General features: G+C 42.2%; 1 protein-coding gene across 2 annotated transcripts in view; it reads left to right on the top strand.

Moving 5' to 3' along the window:
- rab3c (RAB3C, member RAS oncogene family) overlaps positions 1–24,901 on the top strand; it is a 192,021-nt gene that overhangs the window by 8,362 nt on the left and 158,758 nt on the right. For both annotated transcript variants that reach the window (XM_078218815.1, XM_078218824.1), the window contains one exon: positions 2,163–2,390. In XM_078218815.1, the coding sequence (XP_078074941.1) occupies positions 2,163–2,390 (228 nt within the window). The remainder of the gene's footprint in view (positions 1–2,162; positions 2,391–24,901) is intronic.

Raw genomic sequence — 24,901 nt, 5'->3', positions numbered from 1 at the left:
GCAAGGAAATTGCAATGAATATATTGTTTTGGCCTCACCTGAAGCATGGGCCGCAATTCTCCCAAAACTGCTGAATTGGTGGGAAAACAGTTCTAGATCCCGATTGTTTTCTCAGTTCAGCTTCTCACCTGAATCTCCACACTCTGTGCACTGCAGAGGTCCCAGTCGTGAATATCATTAAAAACCCAGGGGCGGGGCCTATTCGCACCAGAGTCTGAACTCTACGCATGCGCAGTGGTCCCAATCTGTCAGTCTCCCCGTTTGCTGGCCAGCACGGGACCCCCGTAGTACTGCCCAACCAGCACCCCCCCATAACCCAATCGCAGCCCCCACAACAATTCCCAGGCCAGCCCTGACCACCCCCCCCCCCCCCCCCCCCGCCCCCTGTCCTGGAGCGTTCCGATGCACAGCCCACCCCAGCAGTGGCAATCTCCCCACCCCTCCATCACCCCGGTCAGACCCCCCAGGAGGTAGAGCCCCCCCCAGCAGACCACTACCCCCAGCCTGCCCCTCCATTCATCCCAGACTGATCCTGTTGCAGAGTGGCAGCGGGACCCCCACACACCCACTGATCGCCCTTAGGCCCCGCCCACAATAGACCCCACCCTCTTGGCACTGCCTGATGGGCGCTGCCAAGGTGCATCCTGGGTATGCGCACTTTGCCCCTTGTGCAGTGCCAGGGGGCACAGGCTGACATTGCCAGGGTGCCCATGCCCAGGGAGCACCACCACGTCCACTGCCCAACCCCCTGGGGGGCCCCGATTGCCCCTCTTTCATTCCGACGGGGTCTCCTGCTAGTTCCTTGAACGTGGGGAGCTACTCTGAACCCTGCCGGAATGAAGTACTCCTGGCGGGGTGGGAGATTCAATCGGGACCTGAAAGGTCCCAATAATGAGCTAATAAACATATTTAAAATACGTTCAAAAAAGATTTAAATTGCTTACCTGCCTTCTCGCTGGTTTCCAGCATAGTCTGACCGGCAACTGTTCTCCGGCTCTGGGAGATGCGCATGCATTCCCGGCACATGCGCAAATCCCGGTACAAGGCCGGCAACACGCATCTCCCACTGCAACCAGCCAGAAAAGTTGTGGGCCGCAATGGGGGAATCACCGCCATTATATGTAATTCTGGGCACTGCACTTTAGGAAGGGTATGAAGAGCGTGCAGAAAAGATTTATCAGTAGGGTTTCCAGGGATTCCCAGATAGACTGGAGAAGCTGAGATTGTTTCCCCTTAGAAAAATGAAGGTTGAGAGAAGATTTGATAAAAATGTTGAAAATCATGAGGGGTCTGGACAGTGTAGATAGAGGAAAAACTATTCCCATTGGCAGAGAAGTCAAGAGCTGCAGGACACAGATGTGAAGCGACTGGCAGAAGAACCAAAGGCGACACATGGCATTTCTTTTAACACAGCTGTGATCCTAAATGAACAACCTGAAAGGGTGGGGGAGATAGATTCAACCGTGCCTTTCAGAAGGAAATCGGGCAAGCACCTAAAGGGGAAAGAATTGCATGGCTACAGGCAAAGAGAGGTGGAATGGACTCGCTAAATTGCTCTTGTGGAAATCTGGCATGGAGCCAATGGACCAATGGCATCTTCCTGGATTGTAGCTATTTTATGATTCTAATCAGTAAATTATTTTTAAAGTATTTATCAAAATGATTAATGAGCTACTTAGATATGAATTATGATGTTCATACAACTGGCCATGCATTAGTTTTTTCATAGTTCTATTTCATTTAGTTTAGATATTGATTTTATATAGCTGTGAGATATGACCCTCTGTATTTAGATTTATGTACTGTACAATTAATAATGCCAATGAAAAGATTGGTTGTCTTTTTGGGATGGTGATAGTAATTTATAGAAATTGATTAGATACATATCGTGGGAATGTAATTTGCTATCATTGTGCTGAGTTCAGGGCATAACTTCGAATTTTCCCACTTCAATTTTTTGATATAAAACATAATCATAATCTAATCTTTTGCTGTTAATCAACAACTTTATTATCACCAAATAAAATTATCTGTTAATTGATTTCATTTGCCTCTGAGTTTTATTTGTAAATCTTTTATGTCTTTTTCATCAGAATGAAATGTAATATACTTGGTTTGAGGTGAATAGGCAATTTGAAGGTATTCTTTAATCTGTCTTCCAGATGGCATCCACACAAGATTCTCGATATGGCCAGAAGGAAACAGCTGACCAGAACTTTGACTACATGTTCAAATTACTGATCATTGGCAACAGTAGTGTCGGGAAAACCTCATTCCTCTTCCGCTATGCTGATGATTCCTTTACATCTGCCTTTGTAAGCACTGTAGGTATCGACTTCAAAGTAAAGACAGTCTACAGAAATGAAAAACGGATCAAGTTGCAAATTTGGGTGAGTTTCTGTGCATGGTTTATGATATAGGCTTCTTCAGCTATTGAAAAGGCATGCATTTCAGTGAGGTGCATATTTTATATATTTTAGGATAGATCAGTTGTGACATTTTTCCTTTTAAAATTGGAAGGCTGCAGTGGTAAAGTTTTATTCTGTATCATGGTTGATGCTGTAATTAAATTGGGTGGATCTGTTTTGTTGTTTGAAAGGAGAGGCGGCCATTGTTCTTTCCCCTCTCTCCCTTTCTCCACATTGAACTAGTGAATAAAATCCTGGGTAGTAAGAATCCACTGAATATGTAACCTCAGGTTCTAAGAATTTAACATTAGCTAAAAGCAGTTTGAAGAAATAAATAGAAAGTCTGATACATAATGTAAAGATAAAAATATCAAAAAGGAATTTTCATTCAAAAACGGAATGATAATTAGTTTCAAATCATCTTTCAATTTTTGTTAGTAACATAGGCGTTCACGAAGTTCTGTCAAAACGCGAAGGCTATCTTTAATTATATTACAATGTCCTTTTTCCTCTCTATCTTTCGCTTTAACCTGTCTCAAAGAAAATCCTTTAGAAAGTGATATTCAGATAGATCAGTCACAGCATGCAGTTCAATGGCTTGAGCAGCATCTTTTATCACTGTTGATGTTTGTTTCCTGTTTTGCCCACAATTAGCACTGGAAAAGCTGGGTACACTCTCATCTGTATAATAACATAAAGCTGGGTACACTCTCATCTGTATAATAATATAAAGATGAGTATAGTCATAGGTAAATGGGTACACTCTCATCTGACTCTTTGAGCTAAAAGCAAAAGAAATTACTTTGTAAGAGAGCAAAATTTAGAAAATATGCTTGTGTACAAAATATTAAATTAAGGGATATATTTCCAATGGGAAAATCATCTTGTATTATGAGAAATGCAATAAGCTGAATATTACAGGAGGTTGCGGTAGGGGAGGGGAGGGGGGGGGCGGTTAAACGTATGGCTTGTCCATGCCAGCCCACCCCACAGCCATAATGCATGTTGGGTAAACTAAACAAGGGCCAGTGGGACTTACACTCCTTACTGGGAGGAAGTCCTGCCCTCGGAATTGGCCAGCAGCTTCATCAGTCCCGGCAGCGCAGAGAGTATGTTAGTGGGTGCTGCTGGGACTATGAGGAGGCGATGGCCTCGTGGCATTATCGCTAGATTATTAATTCAGAGACTCAGCTGGGGATCTGTGTTCGAATCCCGCCATGGCAAGATGTATTTGAACTTGAATTCAATTTAAAAATCTGGAATTAAGAATCTACTGATGACCATGAAACCATTGTCGATTGTCAGAAAAACCCATCTGCTTCACTATTGTCCTTTAGGGAAGGAAATCTGCCATCCTTACCTGGTCCGGCAAACATTTGACTCCAGAGCCACAGCAATGAGGTTGATTCTCAGCTGCCCTCCAAGGGCAACTAGGGATGGGCAATAAATGCTGGCCAGCCAGCAATGAATTAAACTCAAAATGATGGTGTGAAACATGCCATAAGATCTGGAGAGAGAACCGGCCTGTTTCTATGGAGCAAAACAAGTTGGTTGTCAATCAGACCCTGACATTTTGCCATTTTTTGGTGAGATTCATTAAAAAAATGAGGAGGAAGAAGGAGACCTAGGGATTCTTGGAAACAGGTAAGGCTGTGGGCAGGTAAAGTGGGGGGTTCTATCTGGGGGGCTGCCCCTTGGCAAAGGGCATCTCCCAAAGACAGAACCCCCCTCAACCCCTTTCCTCCAGTCCTTTGAAAATTGGGCTGCTGCTTCTGCCCAACTGCACACACCAGATGTTTTACGGTGTAGCATATTATCAGGGGCAATTGGCTTGATAACCAGTCTAAAAAGCCCTTGATGATCTATCTAAATATGGCAGGTGGCTGCCGATTTCGGCACCCACCTCCAAATAATGGCTGTGAGATCAGCGGTAGGTGAGGAGGTGTTGGAGTGGGTACCTGCCCTATTTTACATTCAACCCACCCCCTCTCCACTGAGAACATGCACAGTGGGGGCACGTAAAATGTAGTCCATTCATTATTTAATGCATAATAATGATTGACGAGGAGGAAAATGTAGACTCCAGTTTTGTCTGTGCATGAGAGAGAAAGAAAGAGACAGACTTTAGCTGATATGGCAGACCATGATTCTAAAATGCATAAAACTGTTTTAGGATTGTGAAGGAATATGAACAGCTTTGTCATTAAATCTGGAAATCTAGGGTGGAATCTCACCAAAAAATGGCAAAATGTCAGGGTCTGATTGACAACCAATTTGTTTCTCTCCATAGAAACAGGCCGGTTCTCTCTCCAGATCTTATGGCATGTTTCACGCATTTTAAGGGGCAGGGCCTAAACACGCTAGCAAAGCCCAGCTGCACTGGGATCTGACTGCCACTTTTAAAGGGCACCAAACAGTCATCGCTGGTGGGAAGGGCTGATAATGATATTAAAATTTGTTAAAATACATTTAAATGAGGTACTCGTCGTTTGTGGGCGTGAACCCTCACTACGTCACCAGTGAGTGGCAGGGATGTCACAGAACCCGACGTCTCTGGAGAGAATTGTATTTCCTAATTCTCTCCGGACTTGTAGCCCACATCACCGTTCTCTCTGCGGGCGAATGCGGGCTGAAAATTGCCCCCTCAGGCTGGAGTTTTCCGGCTGTTCATGCTGACGGGATCTTCTGGCCCTGTTGACAGCGCGTCCACATCGCAGGTTTCCTGGAAGCGTGGAGTACAACAATGGAACATCCCATTGGCAGCGGCACGACCAGAAGATCCCGTTGCCGGTGAATGGCGCACCCCCTCCTATCACAAGAAACACGCCGCAGGAAGGCCAGAGAATTCCCCCCCCACCACCTTTAGATACAAAGCAGCAATGATAAAAGCATCTGCTCAGAAAACCATGTGTCTGCTCAGTGTCAATCTTCAGATGACGCCAATAGATAACTTCATTATAAAAGTACATAGACTCAAAGATAAGGTCATTTTCCTTATTAGACCAACTAGTCCTGTCCAGTCTGTACAGAGCTGCTATTGCAACCTCGATCCTGTTAGAGAAAAATTGAATTATTATGCATCTGCTTTATTGGGCTGGACTGTCATGTGGATATTTGTAACATCAGTCAATAATTCTGAATATATCTTACCGTTGTTTATAAGCTCAAAAGTAACATTCTGATGAAAATTAGCTTTGGTATTTAAAATAAAAGCACTGGATAAAAGATTCATAAATATGAACTAAACCAGTCCTCAGGTGGAGTCAGTTTAGTCAGCATTTTATTCAATTATCCCAATAATCATTTGAAAGAATTCCAAAGTAACATTTTAGTTACTTTTTTATGTTACATATTTTATACTGATATTCTTCTTGTTTGTTGATGTAACTGAGGCTCACTATGCAGAGTGTTTGCAGATAACTCTTGTCTATTCCGTTTCAGTGAACTAGTGGTCAGTGGCAAGACAATCAAAGGTGCTCACTGTTGACCTCATAGAAGGTTGCCCACAAAAATGTAGCAATTTCTGTGGGGCAGATTTCCCCCTTCCCTACGGTAGTTTAAACCTGGCACCAATCTCCAGGCATGCAGCAGCAGTGATGCCAACCAGTAGCAGGATAATCAACGAATCACATTGAAGTATTTCCACAGACAGCATACCAGGAAGTTAAAAACACTTATCCTCCACTTTTAATTTAAGTTTTAGGATATTGAACTAAACGGTTATAATTGGACTGAAGAAACACTTTCAAAACTAAAAAAGTCATTTATGTGATGTGGGTGTAGCTGGTTAGTCCAGCATGTATTGCCCATCCCTTGTTGCCCTTGAGAAGGTGGTGGTGAGCTGTCTTCCTGAACCACTGCCATCCCTGAGGTGTAGGTACACTCACAGCGCTGTTAGGAAAGGAGTTCCAGGATTTTGATCCAGTGACAGTGAAGGAACAGTGATATATTCCCAAGTCAAGATGGTGAGTGACTTGGAGGGGGAATCTCGTGGTGATTGTGTTCCCAGATATCTGCTGTTCTTGTCCTTCCAGATAGTAGTTGTCGTGGGTTTGGAAGGTTCTGCCTAAGGAACCTTAGTGAGTTCCTGCGGTGTGCCTTGTAGATGGTACACACAGCTGCCACTGTTTGTTGGGGGTGGAGAGATTGAATGTTTGTGGAAGGGGTAGCAATCACATAGGCTGCTTTATCGTGAATGGTGTCAATATTCTTGAGTGTTGTTGGATCTGCATTCATCCAGGCAAGTGGAGAGTATTCCATTATGCTCCTGACTTGTGATTTGTAAATGGTGGACAAGCTTTGGGGAGTCACAAGGTGAGTTACGCGCTGCAGAATTCCCAGCCTTTGACCTGCTGTGGTAGCCACAGTATTTATATAGCAAGTCCAGCTCAGTTTCTGCTCAACGATCACCCCTAGGATGTTGATAGTGAAGGATTCAGCGATGGTAATGTCATTGAATATCAAGGCGTAATGGTTAGATCCTCTCTTGTTGGGGATGGTGATTGCCTGGCACTTTTGAGGTACAAGTGTTACTTGGCAATTATTAGCCCAAGCCTGGATCTTGTTGCATTAAGACAATGGACTGCTTCAGTATCGGAGCAGTTGTGAGTGATACTGAATGTTGTGTAGTTACCAGCGAACACCCCCACTTCTGAACTTATGATGGATGGAAGGTCATTGATGAAGCAGATGAAGATAATTGTGCCTGCGACTCTCCCCGAAAAACTCCTGCAGTGATATCCTGGAGCTGAAATGATTGGCCTCCAACAACCACAACCACCTTCCTTTGTGTATGTCTCCAACCAGTGGAGGGCTTTCCCCCAATTTCCATTAACTCCAGTTTTGCTCGGGCTCCTTGATGACATGCTCAGTCAGATGCTGCGTTGATGTTGAGAGCAGTCACTCCCACCTCACCTCTGGCGTTCAGCTCTTTAGCCCATGTTTGAACCATTTATATTTATATAACTCAACAGTAAGTAATTATTATGTTAAATAGATGTTGAATTCTTTATCCAGATATATTAGATGCAAGCACTCTTAAAAAAACAAATTCAGGTGTCACAACCTGAATTTATTTTAAATCCCCCACTCTTTAAACATGAAAAAGGAAACAATTTGAAGCTGTCAATAAAAGTTCAAAAAATACATCTGCAGGATTGCTTTAGCTGGCAGGCCACCTGTTGCAGATTAGAAAAAGAATGCTTGTATCGTTTCAACAATAGTCATTGTTAACATTTCCCAAAGGCTATTATATCATTATGATTGCTTGGCTGAGTTTCAAAAGCTACAATGATCTCACCAAGATGTTTTGAGTTCAGTTTGAAAAATGAAGACGCTATTAAATGATTAACTGTCTTTGATGCAGGGTATGAATAGAAATTTGATTGTTTTCTAAGAAATTAACCACTTGAAGAGATTTAAAAGCTTTGAATGAAATTGATGAATGGGAGTATTTTGACAGGACTGTGTGAGGAATGCTGTATTAGATTGGTAAGAATTTTATTTTTTAAATCTCTATTGGCTTCTGAGGTCTACCCATTCTAGTTACTGAAAAGTGGCTATGGAGGTGACATGGGGAATATGAGGGGCATAGTCATGAGTTGGGGGTGGCTTGAATTGGAATGGTGGTCGCATGAGAGAGGGAGAGGGTTGGCCCACTCAGGGACAGGGGAGGGAATCTATGCGTGGAGCCAGAGGAAATAGGCGAGGTATTAAAGGAGTACTTTGCATCAGTATTCACCAAAGAGAAGGACTTGGTGGATGATGAGTCTGGGAAAGGGTGTGTAGATAGTTTGAGTCATGTTGAGATCAAAAAGGAGGAGGTATTGGCATTCTTGAGAAACATTAAGGTAGACAAGTCCCCAGGACCTGATGGGATATACCCCAGAATGCTGAGAGGCAAGGGAGGAAATTGCTGGGGCCTTGAGAGAAATCTTTGTATCTTCACTGCCTACAGGGGAGGTCCCAGAGGATTGGAGAATAGCCAATGTTGTTCCTTTGTTTAAGAAGGGTAGCAAGAATAATCCAGGTAATTACAGGCCAGTGAACCTTACATCAGTGGTAGGGAAATTATTGGAGAGGATTCTTCGAGACAGGATTTACTCCCACTTGGAAATAAGTGGACGAATTAGCAAGAGGCAACATGGTTTTGTGACGGGGAGGCCATGTCTCACTAACTTGATCGAGTTTTTTGAGGAAGTGACAAAGATGATTGAGGACAGTGGATGTTGTCTACATGGACTTTAGTATGGCCTTTGACAAGGTCCCTCATGGCAGACTAGTGCAAAAGGTGAAGTCACATGGGATCAGAGGTGAGCTGGCAAGGTGGATACAGAACTGGCTCGGTCAGAGAAAACAGAGGGTAGCAGTGGAAGGGTGTGTTTCTGAACGGAGGGCTGTGACAAGTGGCATTCCTCAGGGATCAGTGCTGGGACCTTTGCTGTTTGTAACATATATAAATGATTTGGAGGAAAATATAACTGGTTTGATTTGTAAGTTTGCGGACGACACAAAGGTTGGTGGATTTGCGGATAGCGATGAGGACCATCAGAGGATACAGCAGGATATAGATCGATTGGAGACTTGGGCGAAAAGATGGCAGATGGAGTTTAATTGGATAAATGTGGGGTAATGCATTTTGGAAGGTCTAATACAGATAGGAAATATACAGTAAATGGTAGAACCCTTAAGAGTATTGATTGGCAGAGGGATCTGGGTGGCATGGCAGTGTCATAAGGAGATTAGTTGGCTTGTTGGAACCATTGGATATAGGTGAGGGCAAGAGGACCTAACAGTTTCTAAACAGCTGGAACAAAGTCCCAGAGAAGCGAGGCTGGCCTTCACCAGTCTGCCTCAGCATTTATCCATATCCATGACTGTCTACGATTTGCTTCCAGGATTGGAGAGCCTGACTCTATTCCAACTTGCCTCGCCAGAGCAAAAATTGGGTCAAATGGGCCCTTTAAACAAAAGCAGATATGCCGAGTCAGGAAATTTTCCAACTCAAACTACTCGCATTTGTAGCAAAAATTCAATTACTAAGTGTAAAGGTAGAAGTTACTGAAGGCTTTTGAAAAATGCATTGAAAAATGCATAGAGTTTTTCTATGTTTCTATTAGGTAGGTCTAGAAGATAGGGATGTGTTCGGCACAACTTGTGGGCCGAAGGGTGTGTTTGTGCTGTAGTTTTTCTATGTTTTCTATGTTTCTATGGGATGTGGATATCGCTGGCTAGGTCAACATTTATTGTCCATCCCTAATTGCCCTTGAGAAGGTGGTGATGAGCAGCCTTTTGTACCACTGTAGTCTGCATGATGTAGGTGAGCCCACAGTGCTGTTAGGGAGGGAGTTCCACTATTTTGACCCAGTGACAGAGAAGGAATGGCAGTACATTTCCAAGTCAGAATCATATGGCTTGGAAGGGAACTTGCAACTGGCGGTGTTCCCTTGTATTTGCTGTCCTTGGCCTTCTAGGTGTTGAGTTCATGTTTGGAAGGTGCTGTTGGAAATACTGCAGTGCATCTTGTAGATGGTAGGCACTGCTGCCACTGTGCTTCAGTGGTGGAGGGACTGAATGTTTCAGGTGGTGAATGACCAAGCAAGCTGCTTTGTCCTGGATGGCATTGAGCTTCTGAAGTGTTGTTGAATCTGCACCTATCCAGGCAAGGGGAGAGTATTCCATTACACTCCTAAGTTATCCCTTGTAGATGGTTTTGGGGAATCAGGAAATTACTTAAGTTTCTTGTTGCAGAATTCCCAGCCGCTGACCTGCTCTTGTAATAATACTATACATTTTTGATTTTATTCATGAGATGTGGGCATCTCTGGTTAGGCCAGCATTTTTATTATCCATCCCTAATTGCCCTTGAGTAGGTGGTGGTGAGCTGCCTTTTTGAACCACTGCAGTCCTTGGGATGTAGGTACACCCACAGTGCTATTAAAAAGGAAGTTTCAGGATGTTAACCCAAATATGGCTAGTTCAGTTAAGTTTCTGGTCAATGGTAACCCTGTGCATGTTGATAATGGGGGATTCAGCAAAGGTGGCACCATTGAATGTTATGGAGAGGTGGTGAGATTCTCTGGAGGGACCTCAGTAGCACACCTTGTGGGGGGGACATAGAATCACTGACAGCAATTTCCCAATTTCCATGTTATTCTGGGGATTGCCAAAGTTGCTGTCAGTTTCAGTGGTGTAATGACCGTAAATGTTGACATTTTGCCATCATCACCATGCAGAATAACACATCAACGTATTCAATTTAACTGGGCTGACAAATGTATTAGAGTGACACATGGAGAAGTTTATGTGCAGGATTTTACGGCCTCACTCGGCGAGACCGGAAACTCCCATCCAAGGTCAACAGAGATTTCTATTGTGGGACCCTCACCTGTGCTGATTCCATGGCGGGCGAGGTGGTAGAGTTCCAGCCTATATATGCATTACAAATACTGCTGAAATTAATTTTCATCTCTTTTTATGTAATTGTGTTGCAAGTAGAGTAAAATGGAATGATCTGTAAATCCCTGGAGTTTAAGATTTTCTTGTCCAAAATGTTTTTGCGTTAATAGAAATTAATATAGTAAAAATGTATGGAATGATTTCTTAGATTCATCAGTTTGAACTTGCTTCTCAATTACTTACTTAAATTGAATTATTGTTTTGCTAAACGAATATGCGATCTATTCAGCATAAATAAATTGAAGCAAATAAGGTGAATTTACAGCTTTAATTCACTCCACGTTTATGATTTTGCAAGCATTTAGAAAATTCAATTCCGAAAATAGCACCTAATACAACTAGACGAAAGGGTGGTCCCCTAATTGGAAAGGCACCTTTTTTTGCAAAATAATTTTTTTTGTGCTGCTTATGTATGATGGTTAATTTTCAAAATTATGAAATTAATTTTAACTCTTCACAAGAATGATGCATCCTTCAAATAAAAAAATCTTGATGCTTATAAACATTGGTCTTTGCTGCCTGTGATGGATTTAAAATTGTCTTCACTTTGGTGCTTCATGTTTGGATATATATAAAAATTTCAGGGAACTTTCACATTCTGCATATTTAATGCAAAGCTTAAACTTCTTACACTGATGCTAAGCTTGGAGTGTAAAGTGGATCCTTAGGCTTGAACTGATTCACAAGCGAAATTGAGTGAGGGGAGTTTCAATCAGTCTGCTCCCAATGTCAGATTGTGCCTGTTCCTGAACTTGAGCTGCATTTATACTGTAATTAGCACATCAGTGTGAGGTCAGACCTCTTTGTACCAACAAGTGTAAATAGAAAAGGAGCTGAATTATATTGATTGTTAATAATATAACTTAACTATAATTCACACGAGTTCAATTGAGTCAAAAACAATATGATACATTTTGAGTGTTCTTTTGTGATCATGTTCACTGGCCTCCGTATTTTATTGTCTCAGTCAAGTATAATTGAATCAGCACTGTTGGAAGCTGAAAACCAGAGGACTGATAAAACAGTAACAGCCTAAGCTATACCAAACATTAGCTTAAATTGTATGACATGAAATCAGTGCATTGACTGAGTAATTTTTGGCTGGGATGTACTCTTGATGCCATGTCATTGAGGGTGTTATGCAGAGATAGCTGCCTGGCTATTTATTCTATTGCAGGTTATATATGTTTGATGTAATAGGGGCTCATTTTAGACATTGGCTAATTGCGGCTGCAATTGTCAGTATTTTATGAAATTTTAACTTTCTTTTTTATATTGCATGGGCTCCTTATCTTAGAAATAAAGAGATGAAAAAGACAAATTTATGCAACCTTGACGACTACTTCTAAAAGCTGGAGGAGCATGACTTTTAAAGAAAGTAATGAGGCCAAGGTTTCAATTTTATAACTGAACAATGATTAATGTCGAGTATGATTAAGATACAAGACAATATTGTCAATATTCTACAGCATATTTTGAGAGAATGCTGCTTAATGTGACGTATACCTTTACCAAGAAATATTCTATTCCAGAAGTATTAACGCCTAATTGTCTTTCTGATTTTAATGTTAATTTCCTGTCAACTAATTGATAGTGAAAAATGACTTTTGTTCAGTTCAAAATTAACCCACTATAATGATGGAGAGGAAGATTTTTAATTTTTCCTTTTACTGTTAAGACCTACTATTGCAGAGAATCTATGGGGGAATCTTCTGTTCTCGCTAGTGGTGATATTGGAGGCAGGAAGGGTATGTAATTAGACGGAATGGAGGTGTACTGGAACTTTGTTGCCCGCCCCTGCCAGACTTAAGTTCTGGGCATGAAGGCCCATGGTTGACGTGTCCACCCGGCTGCCTATTGAGACTCTTATTTGGTTAATTACTGACCACATAAGGGCCTTTTCCTGCCACCCCTGATATTAATTTAGCTGCGGGAAAGTCTGCCGCCATGAGACATAGCTAAAACCATGCTTGGGGGTGCTCCCTTGGGGGGCAATTAAGGCACTCAGTGCCTGATGGGCGGACTGAACATTGGGAAGGTGTGAGACCCACTGACAGCCACTCCCCTGCCCTTGCTGCCAACCCTTGTACCCCTCTCCCCGCAAACCTACCGTGCGAACACCCATCATCTTTGTTGTCTGTGGCCTGGATTGCTCCATATTCATGGGACTCAAGTCCCTGTCCTTCTGACAACAGACATAGCCTCTGCAGTGGCAGTGCTGAGCACAAGAGTTACCAGCTAATTAGAAGCAAGCAGCTCTCAGTAAGCGAAACTTCTACCCCCAAGGGTCTTGATTCCAGGGAAAGGCCCACTGCTGACGTCGCCACTGCCTGATCGCCTTGTGGTTCATTGGACTTCCCAGAAAAAAAGCAGCACAGGTCTCTTGTCAGCTCTCCAGCCAGCAGGCAAGACCCTCAACATTCTGCCCTGTGGAACAGAAGTCTTTACTCATGTTTCTACTCTAGATGCCCCTCTCCAGCTCTAATTACTTGCTCTTCCCACCCTATATCTGGATCCCTGTATTTCATTCTCCCTCACAAATGGAATAGAATCATAGAAGATTACAATACAGTGATTACAATATGAAAGGAGACCATTCACCCATCATGTCCTGCCTACTCACTGCAGATGTAACTCAACTCCCGGGTCTTTTCCTCACAGCTCTGCAGAAATTTTCTTTTCAGATAATTATCCAGTATCCTTTTACAAAGTTGCAGTTGAATCTGCCTCCAGTCTCAATATAAATGCATCCATGATACCTGCTTCAACCATTATTCACCACTCTGTGCATAAAAATTCCTCTTCAATTCTTTATATGATCTGTTACAGACTCTGTTATATTTATAGCCCTTATTCTGAATTTATCTCCCTATCAAACTCCTACATAATTTGAAAGGTCTCAATTAGATCTTTTTATTCATTTACAGGATGTGGGAATCGCTGCAAGGCCAGCATTTATTGTTCACCCCTAACTGCTTCTGAGAAAGAGGTAGTGAACTGACTTCTTGACAACTGCGTGGTTTGCTTGGCTATTTCAACATCAGTTACAAGCCAACCACATTGCTGTGTGACTGGCAACACATATCGCCCAAACCATCAGGACAATAGATTTATTTCCTTAAAGGAAATTAGTGAAGCAGATAGGTTTTTACAACAGTCTGTTGGTAATATGGTCACCATTACTGATGCTAACTTTTTAATTCCAGATTTTCTATTTAATTAGCTGAATTTTAAATCACCAGCTGCCTTTCTGTGTTATGAACTAACACAGGGTCTGATTTTAAGTCTATTTAAACAAATTGGTTTTGTATGAATCAAAATCCTACCACGTGTCTCTGGATCATTTGTCCAGGCCTCTGGGTTACAGGTCCAGTAACACAACCATTATGTCATCTTTCTCCTTGTAGTCTTCTCTTTATGTAGGGGGAAGAATCAGGGCCTGCTCAATCTGTCCTCATAGTTGCATCCACTCAATTCCGATTAAATCTTTGTAAGTGTTTTCTATAGCGCTTCAATACTTTTTTTCACAGTGAAGAGACCAGTCAACACTCATAATTACCTCTTTACTTTTATGTTATATTCCTTTATAAATGACCCTCATTGAATCATTTGCACTCTCTATGACTCTATCAACTTCTGTGGCTATTTTTAGTGATTTATGTATCTGTACTCTGTATTTTGAGTTATTTCCTCTATCATAACCGTGGCTACATTTAAAAATACTTACTTATCTGTGAAATGCTTTGAGACATCCTCAGGTCATGAAAGGTGCAATAGAAATGATTATTCTTTTCTTTATTTGATATCCCCAATTTGATAACATCTGCAACTTCGATATATTACTGACAACTTGATTCCTAATCCTTTATCTATATTATGTATAACAGTGGTGGTAGCAGGGCCAGGGAGAGACATCATGCGTCCTGGTGCTTCTTCTATTTCTGGGCTCCTTATTCCTCCCCCATCCCCCCACCTCAATGCCATGCCACCATCCAACTTTAACCTGCCCTTCAATCATGCATGACATTTTTTTCCCCTATAAAATTTACCAATCAATTCACAAAGTAATCCCAGTAAAATGATATCAGCCATCATTGGCATCTGGTTACAAATGCATGGTGCATTAATATTGAGAGCAGCAATGGTATAATGCAGTGTTATTTTGTGTGTGCCCTGTTGGTAATTCCACTGTGACTATCAAACAAAGCAGAGAGTACAAATTCGACTTTAATAGCATCATGCAATATTGAGAATTTGACAGGAAAATATCCCATTAGTTATTTATAACACTGTGCAGTGATAACACTGATTCGGTGACTGCCTCAGCTTTCATTAATACATTTTGCACATTGTACCATATGGACATAGTGACAGTAAATTTACATTTGGGGAAAGATACAATACTTGCAACCCAGATAAATTGTACAAGATATTTTTTTCCATTCTGTAGGAGTAGAAGAAGACTTTCTTCTTCCTGGGTGCATGATGTTATTCAATATTTAAAAAAATCTTATGGGATGGGGCATCGCTGGCTAGGCCAGCGTTTATTGCCCATCCCTGGTTTGTCCTTGAGAAGGTGATGGTGAGCTGCTGCAGTTTCATACAATAATTTTCATACAATAATTGTTTCATACAAGGGGTGTAATTGAATTCTATTTTATCAGTAATCTCACAGAGTAGAAAGATCAATCATCTGAGCAACAAATTGGAATGATTGAACAACATAGCTCTTCACTATTAGCGAGGAGCATTGGAGTACTCAGGTGTCTCTCTGCAACTTAACTTTTAAGAGGCCAGAGGACAAAAACCGAATTGTTCAAAATTGCAGCCATATTTTCTTGATCAGAAAGTCTTAAGATTCTGCTGATTGATGCTTCTCAGTGCCATATATTTTTGCTCTCTGCTGTGCAAAACAACTTTATCACAAAATTGCAATATCATAAAAAAACTAATAAAAAGCACCAAGATAGAGTGGGATAATAGGTAAGTGGACAAAAGGACAAGATTCACTAAGAACCCATTACGCATTTCTGTCTCAACAATCTCACCCCACACAGAAAACTTTCATTTGCAACAAAATAAACAGAACACCAGCCATGATTCCACCCTCTATTCATAAGCCAATTATGGATAACATAGGCCATAGATCCCAGCTCATTTCATTCGTTCAAAATGATATACATATTAGGAGCAGGAGTAGGCCATTTGGCCCCATGAGCCTGCTCCACCATTTGATAACTGCTTACATTACATCTGTGACTACAACTCAAAAGTACTTCATTAGCTGTAAAGATACTTGGGAGATTGTTAAAGATGCCGTGGGTTTTGTCTTCTTTTTTCATTAGACCTGCATGCAGTAGGCAGAGTGACTGTAGCCACAGTGAAACTGGAGTCCCAATTTATTTTCATTCATTTGTGGCACATGGGTGTCACTGGCTGGCCAGCATTTATTCTCATCCCTAGTTTGCCCTTGTACTGAAATAGCCTAGGAAGCCCTTGTACTAGCTTCTTAGGCTATTTACATAAGAACATAAGAAATAGGAGCAGGAGTAGGCCATCTAGCCCCTCGAGCCTGCCCCGCCATTCAATAAGATCATGGCTGATCTGATAGTGGTTTAGTTCCACTTACCCGCCCGCTCCCCATAACCCTTAATTCCCTTATTGATCAGAAATCTATCTACCTGTGACTTAAACATATTTAATGAGGTAGCCTCCACTGCTTCAATGGGCAGAGAATTCCAGAGATTCACTACCCTCTGAGAGAAGAAGTTCCTCCTCAACTCTGTCCTAAATTGACTCCCCCTTATTTTGAGGCTGTGTCCTCTCGTTCTTGTTTCCTTTCTAAGTGGAAAGAATCTCTCTGCCTCTACCCTGTCTAGCCCCTTCATTATCTTATATGTCTCTATAAGATCTCCCCTCAGCCTTCTAAACTCCAATGAGTACAGGCCCAATCTACTCAATCTCTCCTCATAAGCTAACCCCCTCATCTCCGGTATCAACCTGGTGAACCAGAGGGCAGATGAGAGTCAACCACATTGCTGTGGCTCTGGAGTTACATGTCGGCCAGACCAGGTAAGGACGGCAGATTTCCTCCCCAAAGGGCATCAGATGCTGATTCTCTAAGGATAATTAATGACAGAGCAATCAACTGATTTTAGTAAAGTGGCTACAAAGAAATCACTACATTTACAGAACAATTCAACTCTTTAGCCAACCACCTGCTCTAAGACCCCCATAACTCCAACCCCCAAAATAATACAAACACATACACAGCATCCAATTAGTTGTACAATTATAGGGATTTGACTTGCATTTTTCAAGTAAGAACACTCTCGGTTGCTGTGCCACTGTGGCTGATCTTCAGGAAGCTTCATAGTTTTGTGGCAGGCCTTTCAAAAATAAATCAGAACCACAAAGCTGCTTGAAGGTTGGAAGCAGCAGCGCAGCAACTGGTGAAATTGATCTGACGCTGACAGACCAGATTTTTAAAAAATAAAACCGATTATCCCTGCGGGATAATGGATGCCATGATTGGATCATGCCGTATATCGCTCAAGCTCATGAACGGGCCTAAGGTCAACTCGTTTGGCTCTGTAAAGTGCCCAGTCTACCTCAGATTCTGCCAGAATGGTAAGGAATCTCAGAAATTTTAGCAACAGGTGAAATTAGCTGTTTCGGGCTGTTGCTATTCAGTAGATAAAATGGGTGGTGTTCACCACTAACAGGATGCTGCTGTCAAGCCAAAATGATGTTCTGCCTATCACATAAATGAGTAATGTGATACATGAATTTTAGTGCCATTGTGATACTAAGTATATAGGTTGTACATTCCAAAGACTGGTGGATCGTATCAACAGCAGGTCCCTTCTGCTGTTCGCAACAGGCAAAGTACAGATTGTATCCAACCAGCCCATTCCTGAAAACTCAAAACACAGGGTGGGATTATCCGGTCATGCTCGCCCCAAGACCTAAAAATCTCACCTGAGGTCAATGGACCTTTGCATGGTCTGCCACCTCACCCGCTACGATTCCCATGGTGGGAGGGGAAAATTCCTCCCATAGTGTCAAAAATTAGATGTGAATCTACAATTGGACAACATTTGCCAAATACTCCTCAGTGTGCTAAAAATCACATTGACAACCAATTGAAGATTGTCAGTCAGGCTCACAGTGTGGCATGTTTGCATGTATTGGAAGCTACATATATTAATGCGCAGGGCCTGGTTGTTTACAGACAGAAAGAACAGGTCACACATTACACCTATTTCAGCTAAACAAAATAAATGACAGCCATTCTCTAGTTCATTCCTCAGGACAGTGTCTTGAACAATCAAAGTCAAGCTGGCTGGTTTCAATTACAAGCAATGTTTGGCAGTTAACTGTCAGTCACTATCATCCATTGCATTCTTCAGCTTGCCAGCCAGTCAGAACTCTCTTCTACACTATAAATTGTTGTTCCCTTACATTTGGTACTCTTACAAATTGTCCTGATGAGTGCAAGATAAAGGTATATTTGGTCCCTGTAGTACTCAAGGTAAGGTTTTAATGTTTTGTTACTTGATCTTTTAGAAATAAAATCTAGTATCTCTCAACTGTTAAGCTAATAGTCCATTGTTCCCTTGGTTAGTTCTAGCTCACTTTTTGAAGATAGGAATTGCATTTGTCATTGATGTTTTTTAAAAATGGACACTAATGCTTCTGCTATCTTCTCTGAGTTCTCCTCCTTTGCTTTGAGCACCTGGGGGCAATCTATTTAGCCCTCAAGTTTGGCTAACTTTTTGAGTATTTTCTTTCTATCATAACTGTTGTAACATCCTTTTAACGCAATCCAAGAGGAGTTACTAGGATAATATCAGAATTGAGATGTTACACCTATCAGGAAAGATTGAATAGCTGGAGGTTCCTTTCCCTGAAAGAGAGAAGTCTGAGGGGTGGCCTGATAAAAGTCATTAAGATAATGAAAGGTTTTGATTGAATAGATGCAGAGCAGCTACTTTCATCTGTGGGAGTCCAAAACCACAGTAGTTAGCACTGCTGCCTCATAGCGGCAGGACCCATGTTCAATCCCAGCCTCGGATCACTGTCTGTGTGGAGTTTGCAGGTTTCCTCCGGGTGCTCCGGTTTCCTCCCACAGTCCAAAGATGTGCAGGTGAGGTTAATTGCCCCTTAGTGTAAGGGGAACTAGCAGTGTAAATATGATGGGATTACGGGGATAGGGCCTGGGATTGCTGTCATAGAGTCATAGCAAGGAAACTTTGGCTCAACTCGTCCATGACGACCAGGTTTCCAAAACTGAACAAGTCCCATTTGCCAGCATTTGGCCCATATCCCTTTAAACCTTTCCTATCCTTGTACCTGTCCTGTCTGTGCAGACTCGATGGGTCAAATGGCCTCCTTCTGCACTGTAGGGATTCTATGATTCTATATATATATATATATATATAATACATGAACAGAAAATATTGACATACTCTGCAAGCTAAGCAGCATTTTTGATGTGGGCTTCTCAATATTTCCAACATTTTCTGTTCACATTTCAGATTTCCAGCATAGACACTGTTTTGCCTTTGGCTATAAATAAAAAGATAGAAACTAGTCAATCAAATAAAGTATTCAGAAGAAACATATTGACCAAGAAAATGGTTAGAATGTGAAATTTGCTGCCATGTGGAAGATTTGAGGTGAATAGCTTAAATACATTTTAGTGGAAGATTGATAACTTCAACGTGGAAAAAAAACAAAGGATACGTTGACAGTGAGATGAAGCAAAGCTAGTCGGAGGCTCATGTAGACCAAAAACACTGGCATGGACTAGCTGGGCTGAATACCTTGTTTCTGGCCGTTCATCGTGTGTAATTGATGATGGTGCTGCTTGTAATTTCTTCATGGGAAGCCTCTTCAGTAAAAACCGAGTCAAAGTATCCATTCTGTACCCTTGCCATTTCAGTGTCATCTCCTGTGAGTTTATCTGAAATGTCAGTTATACAGAAGCTCTGAGTAAATAACTGAGCAACTCAGAAGATGCGTTGTCAAGGTGTGATTGATTATCTATGGGCAGTTTAGACAGCTAGTGACTAAGATAATGTAAAGGGGAGAAAATAAAACATGAAGGATGATCGTTTTACAATTCAAACTAGTCTAAAAGGATGTAGAATTGTACTGGAGAGAAACAGAAAATGCAAAGTAAATTGTCCCTTTTATTGCTATGTGAGGTCAAAGAGACATATTCTCAGCGAATGTTATCCCATTTGTCTTTTCAATGTTTTGAATCTTCTTTGGGAATTGGACCCAAGTGCTTTAAGCACTCTCTGTTTGATATCTTGTCCAAGTCATTGTTATTCTTATGTGAGTTTTGATGATTTGCTGACAAGTTATTTAAACATTATAGTTCAGCTTGATGCATATGTTTGGGCATCAGAAGAGAAGACCATTTGCCCAGGTTGTTCTGAAATCAGTGATGGTTTAAATAGTGCACTTAAGCAATGTTCACTGGATTTAGAATGGGGAATTGCATGGAGTTTATAAGATTATATGTGCAGAGCTCAAATTAAGACGAAGTGAGTAAAGTCTCCAATTTGTCAACATTAGAGAAATTAGAAATTAATTTTCTGTATCTTTATATTGATGATTACCAATATTAACAATTCTTTACAGGATGCGTCCTATGTTAGAGAAACGCAATGCTGTCAACATGTTTTGCAATCTATTCAATGGTTCTTCAGTTTTACTATGTTCCCACAGCCCTCAATACATTGCCAAATGTATCGTTATCAGTTCTCTAACAGTGGCAACACAGGTGGCCAAGGTGATTACGAAGGCATATGGCATGCTTGCCTTCATCAGCCGGGGCATTGAGTACAGGAGTTGGGAAATCACGTTGCAACTATATAAAACCTAGGTTAGGCCGCATTTGGAATGTTGTGTGCAGTTCTGGTCACCACACTACCAGAAGGATGTGGACATTTTGGAGAGAGTGCAAAGAAGGTTCACCAGGATGTTGCCTGGTCTCAAGGGAGAGGGGAGGCTGAATAAACTAGGATTGTTTTCACTGGAAAGACAGAGGCTGAGGGGAGGCCTGATAGAGGTCTATAAAATTATGAGAAGCATGGACAGGATGGATAGTGAGAGGCTTTTTCCTAGGGTGGAAGTGTCAATTACAAAGGGGCACAGGTTCAAGGTGAGAGGGGGAAAGTTTAAGGGAGATGTGCGGGGGAAGTTTTTCATGCAGAGAGTGGTGGGTGCCTGGAACGCGTTGCCAGGGGAGGTGGTGGAAGCAGGCACATTAGCAACATTTAAAAGGCATGTGGATGGGTACATGAATAGGGAGGGAACAGAGGGATATGGACCGAGTAGTTGCAGAAGGTTTTTTTTTAGTTTAGTTAGGGCATCATGATTGGCACAGACTTGGAGGGCCGAAGGGCCTGTTCCTGTGCTGTACTTTTCTATGTTCTTTGTTTGGTGGAAGTGTGTTTGACATCTGGATGCTAAACCAAGGCTACCTATTGAGTAATGTATCGCTAGCTTGACAGCATGGCAAGTAAAAATGCTGGCAGACTGATCAAATATCTATCTACCCATTTATAACATGTTTTTCAAACAGGTGTGGTAGAGTGACAGAAGTTCATTGCTGCAAAGCGGTTTCAGCTGATTTAGAGGAACATAGAACCAGTTGGATTAGAGTCCTACCAGGATATAATATACCAATCCATAATATCATAAAGCTACTTGCTCTTCCTGTCCATCACAATTGATGTAACTCCTAGGTTAATGCGCATCTCTCTGTCACACTTGTAAAAACATAGGCGAGAATTTTACATTTATTTGGGCAGGCGTGTGCCTGACCTGGAAGCATTGAGTGAAAAGTCATTGGGTGCCTGTTCCAACATCATCGAACACTCACACAATATTACAGTTGGCAGGTGTGCGCAAGAGTCAAAAGCACACCCACCACCATCAAGCAGGCAAACTAGCCCATTAAGAGGCCAATTGAACATAATTTTATGTGGCCCATCTACTTTTACACTTGGTGGACGGGCCGATTGGCCAGGCAGCCTTTACATTTTAGCTTTGGAATCTGGGACAGGATGAAATGTCCGGGCTGAAATAAAATTACAAAATGGTGTCTGGGGACTGGGGTTGTGTTTGAATGTGCTGTGTAGACACTCTTTGCATACTTTTTCTGTTGCTATTTATTTTTCACGGGTTAGCAGCTCCCTGAGACATCTCTGCAGCAACTGATCCTGGAAGGAGGGTGTTATAAGTGCCAGCCCACATCCTTCCTTTTCTCTGTGCCTACCCTCTCCCCCCCACCCCCCCCCCCCCCCCCCCCTCCACCCCCCCACCTTTTTCCCATCTGGAATAATGTGGCATGCAGATGTCAGGACTCAGCTGAGCAATGCCTGGAGCTGCCACTAGTGTTTAATATGGAGGCCTTCCACAACCCTGGACCTCTGAGCACCACAGCAGTGGGCACGGGGATCATGTGCAGGTGAACCTTCCCCCAGATTGGGTGTCCTGGCAGGGGTCCATCTTCCAGTGTCAGAACGTTTGTGAGGATCCACCTTCATATGCAGCTTTTCCGAGCTCCGAGTGCTCCCAAAGATCTATCTTCGTTTTCAGGAGGTCCACCTTTTTCTTCAATTGTGGGTCAGTGATGTTGGCACCCGGACACAACATGCCAACCAGCACCTGCTCCGCCACGGAATAAGGTGTAAAACACTCAGGTACTTAACGAGGTTTGGGTCAGAAGGTTTCACGTGTTTCCCCGCCAGCCTCCGCACCTGGAAACACTCCACGTTCCCACCTCTGCCACTGCACTTAGGGCGGGATTTTACACCCTTGCTCGAGGCCAATGGAGATTTCCGTTCTGCAAGCCTCGCCCAGTAAAATTCCGGCCTTTGTCTCAAGATGGGAGAATTCTGTCGCTGATACATCTGTCATTTTTTTCAGTTCACCTTCTTTAGTTCTAATCTAATTTTCCCAAAATTAACATGTTTCCAATCCATTATGTGCTATTTATTATTATAAAGTATCAGTCTAACGTAGCATTTGATATCATCCATATTAAAATTTGACAGCCTTCAGAACTGAAACTGCTGAAAGGTAGAAAATGCAGGAACACGCATTGATAATTTAGACCAGGGGTCTCAAAACTACGGCCCGCAGGCCACATCCGGCCCACAGCGGGCTACATCTGGCCCGCAGCCAGTGGGGCGGGACAGGATTCCTGCTGCCAAAAACACTCCCGCGTCCGGAACCCCGCCGCTGACTCAGGATCCGGACGCGGGGACGGAAGCCACAGGCCGGACATTTGCTGCCGCTCCACGCGGTGTCTGATGGACCCATGGGAATCCCCGCCCTCTTTACCGGCCTATTGTCCAATCAGAGCTGCCGTCCTGTGACTGACAGTTCATTAAATGAATCAGCAATTGAGACATCTGTTATCCAATTGTCGCTCTGCATTGACTGAGTGACAGCTGCTTCATTCAATCCGTAAGCTCCATCTGTCTGAAATGAGCGAGAACAATGACAATGATGGCGGCAATTCAGACCAATTCAGTTATGGAAGGAAAAAAGAAAAGTGGACAGTGAATGCCACCTGTTTAATGAAGAATGGGGTGTAAAGTACTTCTTTGTACAAGTAGGTGATAAAGCCTTGTGTGTCATATGCAACAAAACTGTTGCAGATTTGAAGGAGTACAATGTACGTCGGCACTATGAGACCAAACATGAACCAAGTTATTCCCAATTCACAGGAACACAGCGTTCGGAAAAATTTGAATCAATGCAAAGCAGGTTGCTTTCCCAACAAGATTTTTTTACGCAGAAGATAACTGAAAATGAAGCTTTAACCAGGGCCAGTTACAAACTAGCTTATGTGTTGGCTAAAAGAGGAAAGCCATTCACCGATGGAGATCTCATCAAAGAGTGTATAATGGAAGCAGTGGAAGAGTTATGCCCAGAAAAAGCAAATCTGTTCAAAATCATCAATCTTGCGCCATATGTTGTTGCTTGTAGAATTGAGGATATAGCAAGCAATATATTTCATCAAATTGCAGACAAAGCAAGAAATTTTCAGTTGTATTCTCTCACACTTGATGAATCGACTGATATGTGTGCAACATCACAACTCCTAGTATTCATCCGTGGCATCGACAGTGAATTTAATGTGACACAAGAATTAGCATCAGTGCATAGCATGCACAGCACAGTAACTGGAGAAGACATCTTCAAAGAATTGCAAAAAACTGTGTTAGAATATAACCTGGAGTGGAATAAACTGCAATGCGTGACAATTGATAGAGGAAAGAATATGTCTGGGGTGAAGAAAGGTTTGGTTGGACAAGTGAAAAAAGCTTGTGAGGTTGGTGGATTCTCAAAGCCCATGTTTCTGCATTGCATTATCCATCAGCAAGCATTGTGTGGAAAATATGTGGATATGTCTTGCGTTCTGAAACCTGTTGTTTCAACAGTGAATTTCATTCGATCTCACGGGCTTAATGATCGCCAGTTTCATGATTTTCTGAAAGAAACTGATTCTGAGTTCGGTGACTTGCCTTATTATACAGCAGTTCGATGGCTTAGTTGTGGAAAGGTTCTATCACAGTTCTTTCAGCTCAGAGAGGAAATTGGTTCCTTTCTCACAGAGAAGAATTGACCCGAACCACTTTTATCAAACACTGACTGGCTTTGGAAATTGGCATTTTTTGCAGACGTGACAGGCCATATGAATCAATTGAATCTGAAGTTGCAAGGTGAAACAAATTTGATTTGTGATCTATTCGCGCATGTCAAGGCATTCAGGGCAAAACTGATGCTATTTCAAGGACAGCTGAAAGTTCATAACTTGGTTCATTTTCCATGTTGTGAAAAATTTCATGAAGAAAAGTGAAGCAGAATTTCCTTCTTCATTTGCAACAGAAATCATTAAGGACTTGCAAAAACAATTTCAGGAACGATTTTCTGATCTTGATGGAAACACAGATGAAATAAAGCTGTTTCAAAATCCATTTGGCTGCAATGTTGAACCACTCCCA

The sequence above is a fragment of the Mustelus asterias genome, chromosome 1 (genome assembly GCF_964213995.1).
Source record: "Mustelus asterias chromosome 1, sMusAst1.hap1.1, whole genome shotgun sequence".
In the NCBI taxonomy this organism is placed as follows: domain Eukaryota; kingdom Metazoa; phylum Chordata; class Chondrichthyes; order Carcharhiniformes; family Triakidae; genus Mustelus; species Mustelus asterias.
Note: the sequence above shows the minus strand (reverse complement) of the source record. Positions and strands in the feature narration are given on the sequence as shown.